The 20,226-nt window shown below is 44.9% G+C and overlaps 4 protein-coding genes across 18 annotated transcripts in view; 2 read left to right on the top strand and 2 right to left on the bottom strand.

Annotated features, from left to right (window-relative positions):
- The window catches only part of LOC6730424 (mucin-19), a 40,174-nt gene extending 27,131 nt beyond the window's left edge, over positions 1 to 13,043 (top strand). For 12 of the 13 annotated variants that reach the window (XM_039291167.2, XM_039291176.2, XM_039291177.2 and 9 more), the window contains 6 exons: positions 4,868 to 7,124; positions 7,183 to 7,411; positions 7,481 to 7,679; positions 7,754 to 7,988; positions 8,085 to 8,721; positions 8,812 to 13,043. In XM_039291167.2, coding sequence (XP_039147101.1) covers positions 4,868 to 7,124; positions 7,183 to 7,411; positions 7,481 to 7,679; positions 7,754 to 7,988; positions 8,085 to 8,721; positions 8,812 to 11,590 — 6,336 coding nt within the window. In that variant the 3' untranslated portion in view covers positions 11,591 to 13,043. Of the gene's footprint in view, positions 1 to 1,880; positions 2,373 to 4,867; positions 7,125 to 7,182; positions 7,412 to 7,480; positions 7,680 to 7,753; positions 7,989 to 8,084; positions 8,722 to 8,811 lie in introns of those variants that run through there. The other variant, XM_016179258.3, reaches the window with a different exon arrangement.
- A 402-nt stretch (positions 13,044 to 13,445) lies between these two features.
- LOC6730423 lies at positions 13,446 to 16,397 on the bottom strand. Its single transcript, XM_002077568.4, has 3 exons — positions 16,137 to 16,397; positions 15,160 to 16,057; positions 13,446 to 15,039 (listed from the first exon to the last, which is right to left on the bottom strand). Exons 1-3 carry the CDS (start codon positions 16,254 to 16,256, stop codon positions 13,910 to 13,912), a joined length of 2,148 nt encoding a protein of 715 aa, XP_002077604.2. The 5' UTR covers positions 16,257 to 16,397; the 3' UTR covers positions 13,446 to 13,909.
- A 35-nt stretch (positions 16,398 to 16,432) lies between these two features.
- On the top strand, positions 16,433 to 19,063 carry LOC6730422 (homeobox protein Mohawk). 3 transcript variants are annotated; one of them, XM_016179263.3, is made up of 5 exons: positions 16,436 to 16,649; positions 17,736 to 17,785; positions 17,842 to 18,248; positions 18,309 to 18,522; positions 18,582 to 19,063. In XM_016179263.3, exons 1-5 carry the CDS (start codon positions 16,575 to 16,577, stop codon positions 18,748 to 18,750), a joined length of 915 nt encoding a protein of 304 aa, XP_016022891.2. In that variant the 5' UTR covers positions 16,436 to 16,574; the 3' UTR covers positions 18,751 to 19,063. The 3 variants fall into 3 exon arrangements, with proteins under 3 accessions (XP_016022890.1, XP_016022891.2, XP_016022889.1); XM_016179262.3 differs by having other exon boundaries at positions 16,433 to 16,649; positions 17,842 to 18,522; XM_016179261.3 differs by lacking the exon at positions 16,436 to 16,649 and adding an exon at positions 16,888 to 17,073 and having other exon boundaries at positions 17,842 to 18,522.
- Positions 19,017 to 20,071, bottom strand: LOC6730421 (39S ribosomal protein L10, mitochondrial). The gene is made up of 2 exons (XM_002077566.4): positions 19,925 to 20,071; positions 19,017 to 19,809 (listed from the first exon to the last, which is right to left on the bottom strand). Exons 1-2 carry the CDS (start codon positions 19,944 to 19,946, stop codon positions 19,085 to 19,087), a joined length of 747 nt encoding a protein of 248 aa, XP_002077602.1. The 5' UTR covers positions 19,947 to 20,071; the 3' UTR covers positions 19,017 to 19,084.
- Positions 20,072 to 20,226: the final 155 nt, after the last annotated feature.

Genomic DNA, 20,226 nt, shown 5'->3' with positions numbered 1-20,226 from the left:
CGTGTGATTCGACTGGTGCGGGTTTGCCATTCTTTTTGTTTCCATCTTTGGTCCCACCTTCGACTTGCTTGGATGCTTTTGCTTTTGTTGCTGACCGCTGCGGTTGCTCTTTTTTTTAGTGGTGTTGCTGTTGGTGCTGCCATTCGATTTATTATTTTATTAGCATTTCGCTGCCACTTAAGTGGGCACAGTGGAGCAAATCGGAACTTTTCTGATGCGTAGGTTAAATTCATAAAATTTTGAAAGAAAAAATTTGTTTTTGGCATGCTGACTTTTTGAGTGATATCTTTCTTTGAAGAACTTTTTATATTCTGTTATGCTCTCGGACACTCCACTGTGCGCGCGATCCTAACAGTCGCTGCTAGATCCCATTGCTGCTCTCTCACTCTCTCTGTAGTCACTGCATTCAGAGGATGCAGCCGCCACGCCGGCGCATTTTTCACTTCACACCTGTCACTCATAAACCATTTGAAAAGTCGATGTCTAACCAATATGCCGAACGGTTTGTCAAGTTTAAATCTCATTGAGAGCCGACTCCTCTACCTGCCAGCACCCTGCTTACTTTCTTTCCCTTTTCCGATATAGTTTAGTCCAATTTAGGATAGAGAAGAGTGGCCTGCTGCCCTCTTCGCTGATCTTGCGCAAGAATTGTGTTGGTGTGAGTGAGTGCATTGCCGAAGATATATATATATGTCTCTGTCGCATATCGATTGTGCGATTGTAGCCGCTCTGCTCACTCATGCATGCATTTCGGTGTGTGCGATATCCACTCACGGGCTCACTCACTCATGTGGTATCTGCATCTGTATCTTGCGGATTGATTAATAATCTCGTTTCGTTTTTGCTCTGGCTACGTGCTTATCGCACTTTGGCCCTGCTTCCATCTTTCATGCTTTCTGACTTTCTGACTCCCTCATGCTCTCTCTCCCTGTCTCCTGTCTGAGTAGTGTGTTGCTGTCGCATGTATAGCCCAAAGGTCGAAGTAATTAAACCATGCATATGGCAATCGAATTTCTAATCATGCGATAAAAATTGTTAATTGATATAGATATCTTAAAATATGGATTAGGAAACGAAGGTGAACTCAATATCGATTAGGTATGAAGTGTCATTCCTGAAAGATTATTTGAACCTGCTTTTCGAATTAATCCATTTCATGGTTTTACTTCTCCTTGCTTTGCGCTGTTGTTGCGCCTGCTGTTATTATTTTATTTTATCCCTTTTTTTCGTTGTCCTGCGTCCGTCCGTCATTACCCCGTTCATCTTCCACCCATTTGGTTGCCTCGCTCTTTCGCTCTTTTATGCCGTTCTCTATGTGTCGTCAACAGTTTTTGTGGTACATTTGTTTCATTGCCTTGGCTTTTTTTTGCCTCCGATTCCGCCGTGTGTTGTGCTCTCCCCGCTCCAGGGCTTGAGTTTAGGTGCGAGTAAGTGTGCGGCAGGCTACTGCCTTGCTTCTTTGCTTACATTACACAGTTGACACAATGTGCCCGCTGTGGACGCTCTTCTTCAACTCGTCCATCCAGTGCACGCTCACAGTCACAATCGCATCTACGTTGCTTCTGCCCGCGCCCTCCCATGAGTCGGTCTCTCGCGAAGCCGAAGTCGATGCTCTCTCTCTCCATCTCTCTCTCTGTCGCTCTCCCCTATTGCAAGTGACGCTCATTCACCTCAGAGTTGAATGTCGGTCTCAGTTTTAGCCCACCTCATTCATATTCACATTCACCCAAAACGGCGTTTGACTTAATCTCACGATTGTTTGGTTTCCTACTCTCCCGCGCTCCCTCTCTTCTGAGTCTCTCTTGCTGGCTGATTCGCATTCGATTTTAGCCGCTGCCATCGCCGTTGTTTGCCTACCTATGTGTGTGTGTGTGAGGAGTGTGTCTTGTATTTTAGTCCGCAATGCGCTCCGCTCATTATTTGTTTGAGCGCCGCGGTGTAAAGTTGTAAAAAGTCCAAGTGCTCGTGGAAACTCGAAGCAAGACGGGGAAAACGAAACGCGATAAATCGCGAGAAAGAGAGTGCGCTAGAGGAAGAGGGAGTGATAATCAAATGAAATGGAATAATATATTTGCAGAGGCAACAACAACAACGCAAATAGTTGTCATTGAGGCGCAATGAATGATAATTAGTGCTTAATTGAAATCAATAATCATGACGAATTCGTAAGGCTTCGATTTTGCCAGTATATTGTTGATTACCAGTGAGTCTGTGATATTACCGTGTGTTCGAAAATGGAGGTTATTAAACCCATGGACTTCAGCAGCTTCTCGGCGTTCTGCGAGCATCTTAACAAATCTTCACAAATTGCAGCATCAACTGCAACAACGATACCGCCAACATTAAACAATGGAAAAGGCATTTATTTGGAGGTAAAAGCAGAAAATACAAATATTTCGATGCGAAATTGCAAGCATGGACATGATGCATCTCCTAATTAAAATGAGAATGCAAAAATGCAGAGAGAATATGCAAAGAATGTGTGCATGCAGTAAGTCAAGAAAGAGTGAACGAGACCCAAGAAGAGTGGGACAGACGATGAGGAGGGGGATCAGTTGGCCCTCTCGCTCGTAATTCGGTCTGTAGCGAGTGGAAATACAAAACAATAAATTTAAGCCTATAAATTTCACATGAACAAAAAGCGTTCACGTTGCCCCTTTGTACTGGTAAAAGGGTTTAGATTGGGAAGTTGTTCCGTTGAGTTGTGTGCGCTTTTGAGGGGGAAAGAGAGAATTCCATGTTGCAAGTAGCATTATTATTGGTAAGGCAGGTTCACACTGAACCGTTTCAAAAAAATGACTGATAATATAAACATAAAGGAACTTTGAAATAATTTTTTTATTCACTACTCAATTGTTTTATGATAGAATCTTAATGTGGTAATGAAACGAATTTGTAGGCCAATGTAGTTTCAAGTATTATTATTTAAATGATCGATTCTTAATCGATTTCTTAAAAACCACTGTGTGCAACGGTTATATCTATTTGTTGCCGCTTTAAGTGCACTCACTTAAATTCGTTTTTGCGCGGCTGCTTATTGCACCCCGTTCTCTATTTTATTCAACCTATTGCTATTTACCTACCGCCTCCAAGCTTATAGCCGTGTTCATAGCCATCGGTTCTACTAACATTCATAATCAATCGCTCAAGTCGCCTCGCACTTTTGTAGTGTAAATGCGACGGCGGAACGGTGCGGAGAAAACGAGTGATAGAGAGGGGGAGTGAGTGCGAGCGAGAGCCAAATGTATAGTACGCGAGAAGGGAAGAAAGAAGAGGCCTCGAGTCGCTGTCGTGTTATCTTCTTTTGTCGTTTGTTTTTGTTTGTCCCCTTTTCGGATTTTGTTATACCATCGTTCGTAGCCTGCAAGCAAAGGTTGGTTAGGAGGGGTGGGAGGTCTAGCTGTACAAACAGAGGCATGGAATCACAAGGATACACGGTATACAGAGTTGCCAACCTGCGCGCCACTTGGCATCATTTTAGTTTTTTGGATTCGCTCCAGGAAGGATTCCATTACGTTTTCAGTTAGGTTACGCATTTAAACGTACATTTATGCCAATTTTCTATTATATGTACATATTTAAAAAAGACGACAAACTTGTAGTGCCAATCGCTTAATTTAATGCAAATTCAAGCAAAGGATGGAATAAATATCTACTCCTTATATTTTTCCAATTAAAACATTAAGACTTTGGAATGAACTGCATATTTAGCAGCCATAAATCCAATGGCTGTTACTATGTTGACCACTAGGTCGGCTTATAATTTTGTGTATTTGCGTGTCTTTTGCTTCTGTTTCTAGCCCTTGCAGCAGTGTGTGCCACCTATTATTTTTAGTTTAAACCGACGCACCAAATAGCGCATAAAGGAAACGTGGGTGGGTTGGAGTTAAAGTGTATGAACTTCCCTGGCTGCGGCGCGTGCAATTGGTCTCACAGGATTCATTTGTTTGTCTCCATTTCTGTCTCAAATCCCCTTTGCGTACCCCTTACTTTTAAGCGCCATTGCTTGGTGCGGCGGGCTGGTTGTGCCGTGTTTCCTATTCCACGTCTCGTTCTCTGTTGCTGTCGCCATTTGGCCTCTGTCCTCCGGCCGAAGCGTTATTAGGGGTGTAAAATGGATTTTTTACTTTTATTATTATGATTTTATTGTTTTTCCAGTTTCGGTCTCCTCTCTCTTTGAGCCTTTGTCTCGCTCTTATTTTCTATATGCGCGTGCCATTCGCATTTTGTCTTTCCCTTTTTGCTTTTCGCAAAAATTTGTGTGTAATTCGAAAGCCAGGAGCCTGCTATGTGCTGATGATTATAGTGATGAGGGAAGGTGTCGTAACGTGGCCACCCCACAACACCGCCACCACAGTCGCGCTGGGTGAGCCCAACCCCTGGGGACGCAGTGAAGGGTGGTGCAATGGCAAAGGGTCGTTTAAATATTTTTTCAAACAAATTTGGAAAATATTCGTAATGAATTTGCATTGCAAAATGTACACATCATATATCGGGTGTTCTTTTTAATTAAATAGTAGTTAAGTTTTAGTAACATTCGAATGGCCTGAATTAAATCATTTTTTTTATACTTACATAGGTGGGTATTAATTCTCTAACCAATATATTTTGTGGACATCGACGAACACCTTAAGTATTTGGGGTCAGACAAACTAAGTTTCGATACATGCAGTACCTTTGTCCCCTTGGGGCTATTTATAGGAATTTTCACGAGAGTTAAATATTGCAAGATCAAAACTATAAAAATATGTTAATTCTATAATTAAAAAACAAACTTGCACCAAGTTTTTGCAAGATAACATTTATAAGTGTTTTAACGAAAGTATTTATAATAAATATTTAATTTCTTCGATAATTTTTTTTACAGAAAATGGAGCGACAGGGAAAGATGGAACTGGCGGCGAAGGAGCGCGAGTCCCAACGTCTGCAGCTCATTCCAAAAAAATGGAACCGCCGGGAAGAATACGAATTTCTTAGAGTTCTCACTGGGTATGGTGTGGACCTACACCTCTCAACATCTATGGGTTCCACTAATGGAAGTTCCCTTTCGCCCGACTGGACCAAGTTCAAACAGATGGCTCATCTAGAGAGAAAAAGCGATGAAACACTGACAGACTATTATAAGGTATTTGTGGCCATGTGTAAACGACAGGCGGGTTTAAAGCTCACTGAATCGGAGCGCGGCTTAGAAGGCATCATCGAAGAAATCGAAAAGGAACACGCCAAGCTCATACTGGATCGCCTGGAAGTTCTTGCCAAATTGCGAGAAGTCGCTCGGAATCCCATGCTTGAGGAACGCTTAAAACTCTGCACCAAGAATGCGGATACTCCGGATTGGTGGGAGCCTGGTCGACACGACAAGGAATTGATTACCGCCGTCCTCAAGCATGGACTTTATCGCTCCGAAACCTTTATCTTTAATGATCCAAACTTTAGTTTTGGAGAGTCAGAGAAGCGTTTTATTCGAGAACTAGAAGCTCAGATTCAACGTACTATCAAACTGGAGGCTTTTAATGCTGAAAAGGCGGAGAAGTTAGCGGCAGCTGAAAAAGCTGCTGCAACTGAAAAAGCTGCGGCGACTGAAAAGGCGGCAGCAGAAAAGGCAGCTTCCGTTAAGAATGAGGTCATAGACCTTGATGATGAGCTCATGACTAATGAGAGTGTCATCAAGAAAGAATCGACGGTTACTCCCATAAAAGAAGAAATTAAATCTGAAGAGAGTCCTGAAAAGCAGGATACTGCTGATATTCTCGAAGATAAAAATTCAGATGCTGAAGAGAGTACAAAGATAAAGGATAAAGCTGATTTTAATTCAGAAATAACGGACAAGGAAGCACTAGACGAATCCACAAATTTAAATAAGGATAAATCAAGCACTGAAACATTTGTACCAGAAATTGAAGATATCAAACCTAGCGAAGAAAAGATGGAAGTTGAGGAAGTGCCCGTTGCCGAAAATGGTGAGGAGAAGGAAGGTGCGCCTGAGAAATGCAGTGATGCTGAGGATAAGAAACTTTCCGAAGAAAAACCAAGTTCCCCTGTAGTTCCTGATGGTAAAGTGTCAGAAATGGAGGCAGATGAAGTTGTCTCTAATACAGAAGAAAACTGTTCTGGGGAATCGGAATCGCCCGAAAAGGAATGTGAAGACAAGGTTGTTGAAAAGGTTGAAGAAGAGAAGGGTGAAAACTCAAATAAAAAGGCTGAGGAACAAAAAGAAGAAACGGAAAAACTGGAAAAATCGAGCATAGAATCAGAGCCCTCTGAAAAATCTGAAACTGCCCTCGAACCCGAAGTAGCTGTGCCCAAAAAACTCACTGGCGACCAAGACATACTCGACCTAGTGGCTGGTCCTTCAGATCCCGATGATGACGAGGTGATGAAGGAAAAAGAGAAAGCAGTAGAAGAAGAATGCAAGAAGCAGGCAGCAGAACTTAAAGCCCGCTTTCCGGATTTGGAAGTAATTCAACCGGCAACTGTTAAGCAGCAAAAGTTGGAGAAGCCAAAGCTTGAAATGTGCATGATCCGTTGGTTTAAGGATTTTGCGTTAGAACGCCGTATTGCGCACATTGTCGCTTGCGTCGAATCAGGAAATTGGCCTGTGGATAGCAAATACAGTGCCTTTGCAACCTGCAAGGGGGCCACTGATCTAAGCATTGCCCTTCACGAATCCATTCCTCACTTGAGCAGTTTGGAACGTCGCTCCACAACACCTGATGTCATTACCATAACGACCGACCAAGGTGTCACAAAGCACTTGCAGACCTCCCACATGCAGCAAGTTGCCAGCTCGGCGTCCGCTGCATCCACTTCCTCGGGAGTTCCCCAGGTCACCCAATCAAAGCCCTCTTCTTCCAACAGTTTGCCTGGCTTGGATGCCAAAAGCATTAATGCTGCTGTGGCAGCGGCCGTTGCGGCAGCTGCGGCAGGTGGAAATGCCACCTCCCTATCGTCTCTGCTTCCCGGAATGTCTCTGAGTGCAGCAACTGGCTCTTCGGCCGGTGGAGTGAGCGGATTGAGCGTTCCAAGTGCCGGGTCTGGAGTGGGAAAGAAGCGCAAACGACACATCGCCATTGACGTGGAGACGGAAAGGGCTAAGCTGCACGCTCTGCTTAACAGTTCTACAAGTAAGTGTATTTCAAACAAAAAATCTGTTTACCCCAATTAACCTTATCTCAACTTTAGTGGCGCCGAAAGACTGGGAGAGTGAGATTGCAAACATGGAGGCCTTAAGTGGCTCCTCTGGTCGTGGTCGAGGTGGTAATTCTTCTGCTTTGAGTGGCATGCAGCCGCCCCCAGCTCATCAACATGCTTCGCTCTCGCGACAATCATCCGGACAGTTCAGCAAGCCAGCTGTCCCCGCCCTGAAGACTCCTCCTCCGTCAATGGGTGCACCAATGGACCTTTCATCAAGGTGGGTTCAATAAAATAGGTCATCAGGTTTCTCATTGTACAAATATTTATTAAAAAATGTTTCTAACAGCCTGCCTAAAATGAATATGACTGAGATGCTTAAGTCGGCTTCCAGTTCGGGAGCCATCGATTTGAGTGAGGTTCAGGACTTTTCTATGCCATCTAAGAAATCCAGTGTACATGCTGCTTTAAGTTCCGCTTTTCCCTCGATGGGAAGCAAGAGCAAATTAGACGACACGCTTAATAAATTGATGAAGAAAAACAATTGCGTAAGTTTTAAATTGACTAAAAATTTTCATACATTGTTCAAGGCAACATACACCTTTGTTTTGTTTAATTGCAGACCATTGAAGAGCCTGTTATTGGTAAGGAGAAAAAGCGGAAGAAGTTGGACGAGATTGTGCTCGGCCTATCGGCGGCTAAAGAACAAAAGACCTTCCCTGACCCATCGCTACCATCATCAAAGAAACCGCAGATCCCGCCAAGCGTATCGGTGACTCCAGCAAACCTTCAATCCTCGTCCAACCAGCAGACAAATCAGAAACCCTTTACTATCACTGTTACCACAGTGCCTGGAAGTGAGTTTGAGTCTCTGCGCTTTTACCTTTTCACCAGCCGAAGATTGGCATCCATCTAATAGGATTTTTCACTAATCGATTGTATCTGTCTTTCAGAATCAAAGAGCGGCTCGTCCAACAGCGGATCCGGCACAGGAGGAAGCTCGTCGGCCAGCGGCGGAGGAGCCGGCGGCAGCGTCTTGAGCGCCCTGCAGAATATGTCAATGGGAGGTCTGTCATCCAAAGACAGTCTCAATGCCCTCTTGGCACAGACAATGGCCACCGACCCTCAGACGTTCCTCAAACAACAGCAAAAGATGATGCAGTTCCTTCCGCCCGCTCAACGGAAGGCTTATGAAAACATGCTAGCCGAGATGGAACAAGCCATGAAGATCAGTTCAAAGTTTTCAACAAACTCACCCCACGACGTCAAGGTCAACAAGTGGCTTTCAGACATGACAAGTCCACTGGGTGACCAGCTCAGCATTGATTACGTGGGAGGAGGCGGGGCAAGTGGTTCGGGAAGTGGCAATAGTCGGCGCTCAAACCGCCAGCAGGGAAACTCACAACAATCCTCAAGTGCAGCCCAACTGCAAAAGCAACAGCAACAACAGCAGCAGCAGCAACAACAGCAACATTCGATGCCCGGGCCTCAGAATTTGACCGGAGAGGAGCCCGTACCAGTGATCAATAAACAGACAGGCAAACGCTTGGGAGGCAACAAAGCGCCGCAGCTAAAGAGACTTATGCAATGGTGAGTGTTTCATAAAAATTGAATATTCAGCCTTAACACAATTATCTGTAACAAATTAATCTCTGATAAAATAATATTTTTATACTCTAGGCTTACGGAGAACCCCAATTACGAAGTGGATCCAAAGTGGCTGGAGCAGATGCAAAATCCCATGTCAGCACCGTCCCCAAAGCCCCCATCAATGGAGAGCAGCTACGGCTCCTCGGCAGTGAAATCACATGGGGGTCGTCCGTCATCTAATTCGAGTAACACCTCATCATCGTCCCACACCCAACAGCACCAGCAATCATCTGCAGCTCAATCGCAAGCGGGAGGGAACTCAGGCAGCTCCAAGAAAAATTCACGCCAACAAACTGCGCAATCAGCTGCACTGGATCAAGCTGCTTTACAATTTGGCTCCTTAGCCGGTCTCAATCCCAGCCTGTTAGCTAATCTTCCTGGACTGGGCGCATTTGATCCCAAGAATCCTCTTGCTGCATTTGATCCAAAAAATCCCTTGCTATCCATGTCCTTTGGAGGAATGCCCGGAATGGGTAATATTCCTGGACTAGGTAACCTGAACAACATGAACCTATTTGCCAGTTTGGCAGGAATGGGAGGATTGGGTAATCTTGCAGGGATGGACACTCAGTCGCTGGCTGCGCTTATGGCTGCTGCCGGACCAACTCTTGGCGGATTAAGTGGTGCATCCGGAGGAGCGGGATCCGGCAAGAGCCAGGCGCAGTCGCAATCATCCGCCACTTCGTCATCGTCTTCGGCTAGTAAAAAGAAGCAGCAGCAACAGCAACAACAGGCGCAAAATGAAGCTGCTCAATTGGCAGCTGCTATCAGCGCAAGCACTGCGGGATCTGGCGCATCAGGGGGAAAGAACGCAGCTGCTTCTGCATCACAATTGGCGGCCGGATTTCCATTCCTATTTCCGAATCCATCATTGCTGTATCCGCCCATGGGACTAGGTGGCCTGAATCCGTATTCCCTTGGATCTAGTGGACTTGGTTCCGCATACGATCAGTTGGCTCAGCAGTATAACCTGCTAAATGGAGCCACTTCCTCGGCCTCAAATACGAGCTCCACGCAGTCTAAGTCGCATCAGTCGCAATCAAAATCCAGTCAGTCCAGGAATACCACAGCATCTGCCAACTCAGCAGCGAGTCTGATGAATGCTATGGCCAGCATGGGCGGTGGAGCTAGCACAGTAACCACGCCTTCAACTTCAGCATCAGGATCAGGACGTGGCAGGCAATCAAGCAGCAGAAATCAGTCCCAAACCACACCCACAGCAGCAGACATGGCTCAACTCAGTAGTCTACTTATGCCAGGAGCGGATCCGCATCTTCTCGAATCCTTGAGCCGTATGAGCAACATGGATTTGGCGCAGGCAACGCGTCTGATGAGCTCTCTGGGAATGCCGCCTCTTTCAGGAACCCCGAGCTCTTCTGGTGGAGGTAACACATCTACAAGCAAGAGAAGCAGCCAAGCCGCAAATGAAGCCAACGCTCAGGCCAAGGAACAGCAAAAATGGTTTGAAAGTTTAGCCCGAGGAGCTCTGCCAACTGATTTAGCCGCGCTTCAAGCTTTCTCACAAGGCAAAATGCCATCAACATCCGGATCAAATACGGGAACATCCACTTCCTCTAGTAAGAGCTCGAAAGCAGCCGCTGCAGCAGCGGCAGCTCAATTACCACAAATTCCTGGCATGTCCAGCGATTTCCCCCAGGCATTTTTAGCTGAAATGGCTGCACAGGCAATGGCGGCTGCTGGCGGATCCCTTCCTCTTAGTGGTCCAGGCTCATTAGCTAGTTTGGCTGGCTTAACTGGTGGCTCGGCTGGAGGTGGTGGTGGTTCTTCTGCCTCCGGAAGCACTAGCCACTCGTCTTCGAAACGACAGCGTGAGCAGGATGCCTTTAAGCAACAGATGGACTATTATACCAAGACCTTAGGTCTGGGTTCAGGAATCTCGCTGATACCCACTTCCTCGGCGGGAGGATCATCTGCATCCTCTAGTACAGCAAACGCTGCAGCAGCGGCGTATGCTGCGGCTTTGGACGCAGAGCAACAGCATCAACAACAGCAGAAGGCGCTTTCCAAACGATCACGTGGGGATATACACCCCACAAAGGAGGAACTGGCCGCTGCTGCCCTTGCGGCAGGCTTACCCCTTAATCTTGGTGCCAGCATGAGTAGCATAGAAAAGAGTCTAAGAGGCGGAAGCAGCTCCAGTAGCAACTCTACACCAGCGCCCATGTCTGCGGAACAGGATAAAGTTACATTGACTCCCCTTAATGCCTCTGGAGGCGGATCAGGCTCCTCTTCCAGTTCAGCAGCTGCTGCGGGACTGGCAGCTAATCTGCCCAGTCAAACTACAATAACCATAGCTCCTCCCATTAGCAGTGGAGCCAGCACTAGCAGCGAGCGTTCCGAACGCTCCGAGTCGCGCATTTCGCTAACCATAACAAATGCAGCAGATGCCGCGAAGCTACCGCCGCCCTACGAAGAAGCCGATGAGCTAATTATACAGCCCATACTCAAAAAACCTACCGCTGCCAATCCAGGCAGTAGTCATAGCGGAAGCGTGGACGATCTGGATACAGCTGAAAATACTTCAGCTGCTAATCTAAGTGGCTCATCCTCCAGTTCTGCGGCAGCTGCGGCTGCAGCTGCAGCGGCGGCTGAAGAGAATCGACGTTCCTCCAACCGCTTGAAGCGTCCGAGGTCTGGTAACGAACAAGGATCTGGTTCCGTGGAAGGACAACCGCCTGAGAAGCGACGGGAGTTGCGATCCACTCGTCATACACGCTCTTCGGCAGATGCCAGTACGCTTAATCTTTCAACTGGAAGCGAATCGGGAGCGGAGGAACGGAACGAATGAGTATTGCGCAGATCCGAGCGCCAGCGCTAGCAGAATGACACGGCCCATCCTAAGGGCCGGAGAAAATCGCGTAGAGAAGAAGCCAACACGGCCAATACATACAAGTCACCGGAGCAGAAAATCAACGACAGAAAGATGATGAGAAACCAGCTGCAGATGCGGATGCAAACGAGATCGAGGCGAAATTTAAATGCTAGGTTAACTGTTACCACTAGATCCCTTAAGCTTAAAGTTGTGTAAAGTATAAGAACCATATATAATCTATATATAGAGATTAGGAGCCAATTTGGAGAAAACGGATTTGGGTTTGTCTCAACGCCATACAGTTCGACACTGCTGCAACTCCGTCTGAACTGGAGGGCAGAGCGCCTTACCCATGGCTTACTCAAGTTTCATCTGCTGCTTATATGGTGCTTGATAAGTCAATAGTGTCCCTTACTCTGGCTGCTTAATTATTCATAAAATTACGATCATAATTAAAAAGCGCTTATAATTTAATTGTAACAAGAGAAACAAAGTGCTGTTGCACGACGAGGATTTTCCGTTTAAATTATTGCTAACACATATAATTGATAAGCGACAGAAAAATGTTTAAACAAAACACTATCCATACATAAAATGTAGAGACACATATACTTGGGTTTCTGGCGCTGTCCTGGCACATGCAGTCTCTATACATATATGATACCTGTACATAATTCATAATCTTAAAATGACTCGCATGTCTTAACTGTTTTTAATATAGTAAGGCACCATGTATTCGCCTCATACTAAACCATTTTCCACACTTCCACCCCCAATATGTTGTATACTGAACTCTCTATTCTCTATGTGTGTCCCCGAAAGCGACGTGTAATTTTTATCATTTTAATTTTGTAATTAGTAAATGTGAAAGGAATGTAATGCTATTGGCGCAAATCAATCTTTCAAGCGTATATTTTAAACTCTTGTATTTGTAATTCGTATGTTTTATTATACACTTGTGTGTCCCAAGAACCACAGACACCAACATGCAAGTCCTGGCGCGTAACTAACAGGTGGGAAGTGTTTATTGAAAAATAGAATTTTTTAATTAAATCAATTTTGTTGTAATTGAGAAGCCCGAGAATATGAATCTTGCACGCTTGATGAGCAGCAATGCAATATTTAGATCATTTTGTATAATTATTCAGCTGAGTAAATGAATTATGGACAAATTTGATCCGCACTTTACGAGAACAATTTATTTTGATACATTAACAAGGCACACAAAAAAAGAAAGCAAAACAAACAACCAACATATATTGCATATTTAATTTGTAAGTATTACTCGTAATAAAAATTATTATATAACTGCAGAACAACAAACAAAAGCAACATCAACCAGAAGAAGCAACAACAGCAAGTAACACCCAAGCATCAACTATTGATATTGATGATAAATAAATATATAAAAAATAAATTTTAAAAATTACATTAACATGCGATTTATTACTGAGCTCCGGGTTTTTTTTTTACGTATTAAGGTAGCGTGGTCAGGTCTGCGATTCGTATGCCCTCAACGGAATTTTCAGCAAGGCATTGCCTTGATCCCCCACCACGTACCGTTCCGGGATATGGCCACCCGAATACAAATGGCGAGTCCAGTTCTTAGATGGATTAAGTGCGCTTATACTTCAACATTCCAAAACGTAGTATCCTCAAAAAAGCATATAAAAGCAATGTTCTTTATGTGTGAATTTTGGAGTTGTATTTAGACCTTTTTGCTATGCATTTGTAATGTACTTGTATACGGATGTATATTCACAGTAATTGACTAAACTTAAAAAAAGACAAAGGCGTGTTGAAGTCCGATAAAGCAAAGTGATACCTAAAATGTTTTGAGTTCACAGGCACGAGAACTAAACTCTTTATATATTTATAGGTGATCGAATATAGGATGAGGGTGTTTTGGTTTTGGGGTGAGGGAGAAAACTTACAATAATTACAAAAAAGTACAAATATATAATATACAATATATAAATCAGTGTATCCGCTTGGCCCGCCTCGCTTAGCTTCGATGCGATAGTAAACTTTAAGTCTTATAGTCTAAGCTAACACTGCCCCAATGTTTTGTTTACTAAAATATGATTTCTTACGGACGCTTGTGAGCGACTCGTGTTTAACACGGAGAAACAGTCAGATTCTCGATTGATCTTTTTTGTAACAGTGAGTTTATATGAACCGCAAATATAATCTAGTTAGGCAACCATCTTGAAGGGCAGCGTAATTTGCGCATACTTTTCTGAGGGCTATTGGCTTTGTTTTTTCCAGGTGTCCATCGATTTTATTCCACTTGAATTAGTGGAACTGAAGAAAGAGGGAGCGTTCGCAGGCCTCCTCAAGCAAAGCTTGCTGTTTAACCTTCTCCTCGGGAGTGAGCTCTTTCACCAATTCGTCGAAGCCATCGTCCGAGTAAGTAGTTTCCTCATCTACCATGCCCCCATCAATCTCTTCACCAGCGGCTGCTGGCAAGAGTGGCTCGCCTATGATGCTACGTATGTCATTGGGCAACGTTTCAGAGGCCTTGAGCTGCAGATAGATACCCTCAGCTACCTGCAAGGTTTTTTGAACATCTATGTTTCCAGACAGTTCGTTTACATGCTTCAGGATTTCTGTGAACTCATACTGGCTGTCGATAATCACTCTAGTCTCTTGATCGAGGATGGCCACCGAGAACAGTAGGTGGAAGTTGGGGCAGGGTAGCCGAGTCCACAGACATTCCCATAACTTCAAAACGTCTTCGTTGTTCAGCTCCCGCTTGTACCAAACCAAGAGCCATCTGAAGCAGAAGTACATGTTGTCCGAGTCGTGGGATCTCATGTAGTTAAATAGCGGGGCATTGGCAAATTCAATGAGGCGACGTATCTGCGCGAACTGCGTCTTCATGCCCGCCTGGTCTATGTCAAAGTTGGTGAACAGCAGCTCCATGAAGCCCACAAAGCACCAGAAGGTGTCCACCTCGTTTACCTGGATCTCCAAAATGGGCGCAAGCAGATCGGACATACCCTGAACATAACCAAGATCAAAGTTATACATCACGTATGTCATAAGGATACCCTGGAGAAGGGTTAGATTGGGATTATCCTCTCCGGCAAAAAATTGCAAAGAGCGATCTGTGCGCTTCACATCTTTTTCAATCTGGCACTTGCGCTCTCGGTAGCCACAGAAATTCGCCTCCTGGGTCGTAGTCATAGCCAGCCACTGGGCCTTCATGTTGTAGTACTCAATAGACTTTTGCTTACGGCGCTCGATCCGCTCCACATGAGTATCAGACCAAAGGTAGTAATTGAGAAGGAACTTCCAAACCTCTGGCCGCAGGCTCTGCACGACGCCGCCGCGGAAGATGAGCTCCTTGATTCGGGCGCTATCGGAAATTCGGCCGTCGGGCGTCTGAAACTCCAGCCACTGCGTCTCGGTTAGGGGAGGACCTATCAAATAAAAATTATCAATAAACTTAAGTTCGGAACCCTAAGAATTATTTCAATTAGTAAATTCTTAAGCTTTTTTAAGTGTCAAGAACTCTCTTTTAAGAATTAATATCAACCCACCTCTCTCCACCCGCTGGCGATCAGGCAAGTTGTTAACTATTTTTTCGTCCTGGGCATTAAGAGTTTCCAGCTCGCTGTCGGCGGGAGACTTCTCTGCACTGCCCCCACGACTCTGTCCGTTTGAGGAACAGGCACTATTGGTGCTGCCACTTAGCCCAATGATTTGATAATTGTCCGGTGAAGTCTGCCGATCGCCAGAAATCAAGACTCCCGGCCTAGATTTGGGTGAGCGCTGGAACGGAGGCTGTACGTAATCGGGAATGTTGCCCAGGAATCCGGCCAGCTTGTTGGGCAGCCAGCTCTCACGTGGCAAATGGCTTGCCTTAATCTGGCCAATGTCAAGTTCAGCAAACGTCTTTTTCAATTTTTGGTTCTCGGTGGTCAATATGGCATACTCCTCCCCACCGCTGCGACTAGTCTCGGCGTTCTCGATTAGATGCTGATCGCGCATGGAGCGCACAAATAGGTCTGCGTTTCCATGCTGGAAAAAGAACTCGCTGTGGACGCCATTAGCCCCTTTCCGCATAAAACGGATCGTCTGTCCGCGATGGCGCACCTCGACGGAAGACAAGTCTTCCAGTTGGGCACGCATGATTCGCGAACGGGTGGTCGCTCCACCGCTCGGTTCAATGGGTCTAGTGTTGAAGGCACGGCACTCGGAGGTGGTGCGTGTTCGCCCGGAAATCCTGTCTACCAGCGCCCAGTCGCCCTGATCCTGGCTGTCGTCCGCAATCATGATACTGTCATTGGGCTGCCACTCCAGCAACAGCCTCCTGCGAGGCATTTCCGCGAGGGATCGCGAATATTCCACCAGGGAGAGGGAGCCGCTGGTGTTCAGATCCGCAATGTGCTCCGCACTAGCTTTCTTCAGAAGCACGCCGTCGTGGGTGAAGAGGATCTTTGGATCGTGTAACGGAATAACATAATGGCAGTAAAGAAGGAATATCCATGAGTCAAATGAAAAACGAGACACTTACGTTTCCCGTTCCCTGCTGAGGCAGATTCTGCACGTCCTCCTCCACAGAAGACAACTGCGACTCGCTAAAAACGCCCAGCTGCACCTGGTGACAGCGGTCATATCGCACCGATTCGTCCATGGCTGCCGGCGATTAGGTATTCTTGTATTATAGTTCTACTTAGCCTGTGCTATTACGTTTCAGATATAAACAATTGTCCCACGGAAGGTGCTAAATTTTACATGTCAGCGTTTTGTTTGGGGGTATTTTATCAACGAGGTAAAAATGGCCACATTCCTTGACTTTTTTCCATCGGTGTGGCAGCCTTAGTTCACAAGAAGTCTGGCAGCCAAATTAGTCAATTGCTATCAGAATTGCAAACTGCTAATAAGCAATACTTCATCGTGTTTCCGTTTTCGCAGCATCTAGAATGCAGATGAACGTTATTGTGACTCAAAAATGTTGTATCTCTATAAGGGTATAAGGGGCCATGCGAACAAAAAATGTCTTATCTCTAGAATTCCTCGAAACGGCGTAAGTTTTTCTCTGCTTCTCTAGTCTGCCTGCAGTTCCATTCATAATTAGTTTGTATAAAAACTAGTAATGATTTTATCTTGTCCGCCGAACCCACATAATCACTTCATAACATTTCCAATCGAGAGTGAAAGTAGTTCGTAGAACAACAGAGCACGATCAATTTAGTTTCTCTCGACTCTCTTCGATTTCACCGAGAACAGAGATCATTTTAAAATAAGCGAACATATCTAGTTGTATTTTGTAAATAGGTTAAATGAATCTGTCTTGTTTGATAATGATCTGCGTTTCCTCTTCGGGGTGTTTTGAAAAGTTTTCTCAGAGTTTAGTTCGCCCGAGAGCGTCGGACAAAGCACAAGCACTCGACAATTTTAAAATTATAAAATATAATGAAACATAATCGGAAAATATAAGCCAAATACAGGTGGGTGAAGAACATTTCGGAGCTAAGCAATAAAAAAATAGCTTAGATTTTCAAAGCGTCTGAAATATGTATACGTATATTCCAATTTTAATTCGGTGCGGAAAAACAAGTCTATAACGTTAAGTTCGAGTTATATAATTAATGTTAACAAAATGACCTAAGAATGTCAACAAATGCGATGCATCTTCTACGTAATTGGACCGAGAGTTTCCAGACATCAATAATGTAGTAACTTTACATCTTAACATATATGAGTTTTGTCACTATTTGTCATTATCATTATTTTTTTTTTTTTGCGGATTTTATCAACGAATGAATAACATGAACAACAACCTTAATGCGAGCATATTTGGGCAAAATAAAGTCCCTTAACAGATTTCTACTTCTGTTACGAGAAGTAAAATACTCTCTTGATGGCTGTGATATCACCATCTGGCTCTCGAACTCTCCTGCTATGAGATTGGGCAAACAAAAATATTTATTTCGTTATTTTGAGAGCAAGAAAATATCCACAGAGCCAAAAAACATGAAAATCGGCGCGCCAGAAATAGCACCACCCACTGAAAGTTCGAAAACTAAATTGACTTACACAGTATTTTTAACAGAGATAGCGATGTGTGTGATTGTGTGTCAGTTCATTAAATTACTTTCCTCGTTTTTAGAACCTCATGGACAAGTCAACGCGGCCAAAACGAAATCGTCGACATAGCAGGTAAGATTTAAAAAAATTGTCTTCGCATGTAGTTATTCTTGTTGCGTGTTTTCCAGGCGAGCGTGGCCACCGGAGGAGGAGCTGCATCCAGCATCCCGAGCCACAAAGAGATTATTTACTCCCGACATTAAGAGGATGCTAAAAGACTGGTTAATTCGTCGCCGGGAGAATCCCTATCCTAGCAGGGAGGAGAAAAAACAACTTGCTGCAGAGAGTGGACTTACTTACACTCAGATTTGCAATTGGTTCGCAAACTGGCGAAGAAAGCTTAAAAACTCGGAGAGAGAGAAAGCCAAGAAATCCTGGGGCCATCTGATCAAAAATTACAACCACAATGCAAGGGGTAATGTGGAACAATTTAGCATCTCGTCGGAGGATAGCATTTGGGAGGAGGAGATGCACTCATGTCCTGGGGAGGATGACGAAGGCGACGATAATGACGAGTTTTCCAGCCACAGTACTGGTAGCGATGGCAATGCCAATAATGAATCTTCATCCCCGTACAAGCCGATATTGTTTTTAGGATCTGCAGGTCAGACCGAGCGGATACCCATTTTATCAGCGCAAACAGGGGGCAGGGCCAAGTACAAGCATCAGATGATGGAAAAGTATCTACGAGATAGTTCCCCGGCGAAAACGACCAGTCAACAGGGTACGCAACTCAACAAGTGGTTGGAAAGTGCAGCAAAGTTCACACCGGACAGGAACAATTATCACATCGAGTGGAATATGACCAGGTAAGGCAATTCGGGGTTGGTATGGTGAATTCTGATAAATAAAAATCGATTCACTTTAGGCAGAAAGCTAGCAGCAATAGCAGTTGTGGACAAGCGATCTTTACCACAGATGTGTCTGGGGCTGGTCGTGGTGGACGCTGGATGCTTCATCATAAGGACGAATTGGAAGCGGCAGAGGCCTTGGCCAACCTCGCCTTCAACTGCAGGCAGCGCTGGCACCATATCTAAAGACTGAAGACTCCGGAACTGACGCCATCATTCCAGCAGAAGTTTCAGGCCCCGCTAAAAAGTGCAATCTAGTCAAGTGGGCTTCTTCTGGTTTTCATTTTCGAACTTTACAGTACAATAATCACACGTTACAGGATTTTCTTCGAGTTAAAAACCTTTTAGACCAACACTCATTTAAAGTATGTGATAAACTAAGTGGATCATATTCATGTAAACATGAAAACCAGGTTTCGCCGAGAGTTAGCAATTACAATTACTACAGCTAGTTTAGAGTGAAAAACAATTATATAATTTTTGATTTCTTGTTATTTAACAAACTTGACTTTTTGGACTTCTACGTGGACTCTGGCGTTTCCTCATTCATCTGGTTTTTAGCATGGACATCAAGGACTTGCACAAAACTGTTCTGATGCGCCTGCAGTTGCTGAATAAGGTGGCCAGGTGCTTGACTAAGGGTCTGGACAAGTTGTGCCTGGGCCGCTTGCAGGCCGGGCATTTGGGCGTAGGCCACAAGCTCGTTCCTACTCAGCATAGTCTCCTCCACGATGCCTCCCAGCAGGACCATTTGCGGCACCCTGCGAACGATTCGTAGCAGTGCGGCAGTCTTTTCCGGGTTCGGCGAGAAGACGATGCAGTGATTGGAGTGGAACAGGGGCACAATCGCTTCGTAACGAGTATTCTTCACCGCCTGTTCGATGATTTTGCTGCCGTAGGACTTGAGGTGCAGGTTCTGCTTGTGAAGCTGAACGCGCACGCGGAATATGTCATCGGCGGTTATAGAATTTAAGTGAAAGAAGGCCACCAGTCGGGAATGATCCAGCCAATTGCGCACCTCTCGTGCGATGATTTCGTTGTATGGATTCTCCTGCTGCTGTTGAGTGCGCTCCGCACGCGTTTTGAAGCAGCTCTTAGCTTTTGGGAGCTCCGGATGTTTCGGCTGGGTGACTGCGACTACCCGGGCACGCTCGTAGTGCGGTGCTTTCGGCCGCTGTATATTGATCTTACCCCTAAAGCGAAGAAATTGTAGCGCAGGAGTACTGCTCTTGGCCAGGGGAAGGCCTAAAATCATTTACAAATCAGTAAAAGCTTGTACATAGATGTTGCATGTTACACAACAATTGTCTTGAGCCAGGCCAAGTCCAAATTGACAACCTCTATAATCCGCGCAACTTACTTCTTTGTATCAGGGTCGTCATGCTATAGAACTGTTTTAAAGTTTCTAATCTCTAAAACTGGAACTTCTCCTTATTTAACTTTATCTCTACTAAGACGATGTTTATTCATTCCTATCGATAGCCAGATATTTGGGTTCATCGATATTTCGCCGGTTGGCGTTGCCACCTTGCTTCGGTTAAAATATTTTTTAGCTTGAAGATAAGTTATTTCTAAGATTAAAAATAAAATAAATAGTCACTAGATTGTTTGATCAAATGTTACAATTTTAATCATGTGTGGAGGACTATTTATTTGAAGCCT

Source organism: Drosophila simulans, chromosome 2L (assembly GCF_016746395.2).
Source record: "Drosophila simulans strain w501 chromosome 2L, Prin_Dsim_3.1, whole genome shotgun sequence".
Lineage (NCBI taxonomy): Eukaryota > Metazoa > Arthropoda > Insecta > Diptera > Drosophilidae > Drosophila > Drosophila simulans.
The sequence above is the reverse complement of the archived record's forward strand: the minus strand, read 5'-3'. Positions and strand labels throughout refer to the sequence as shown.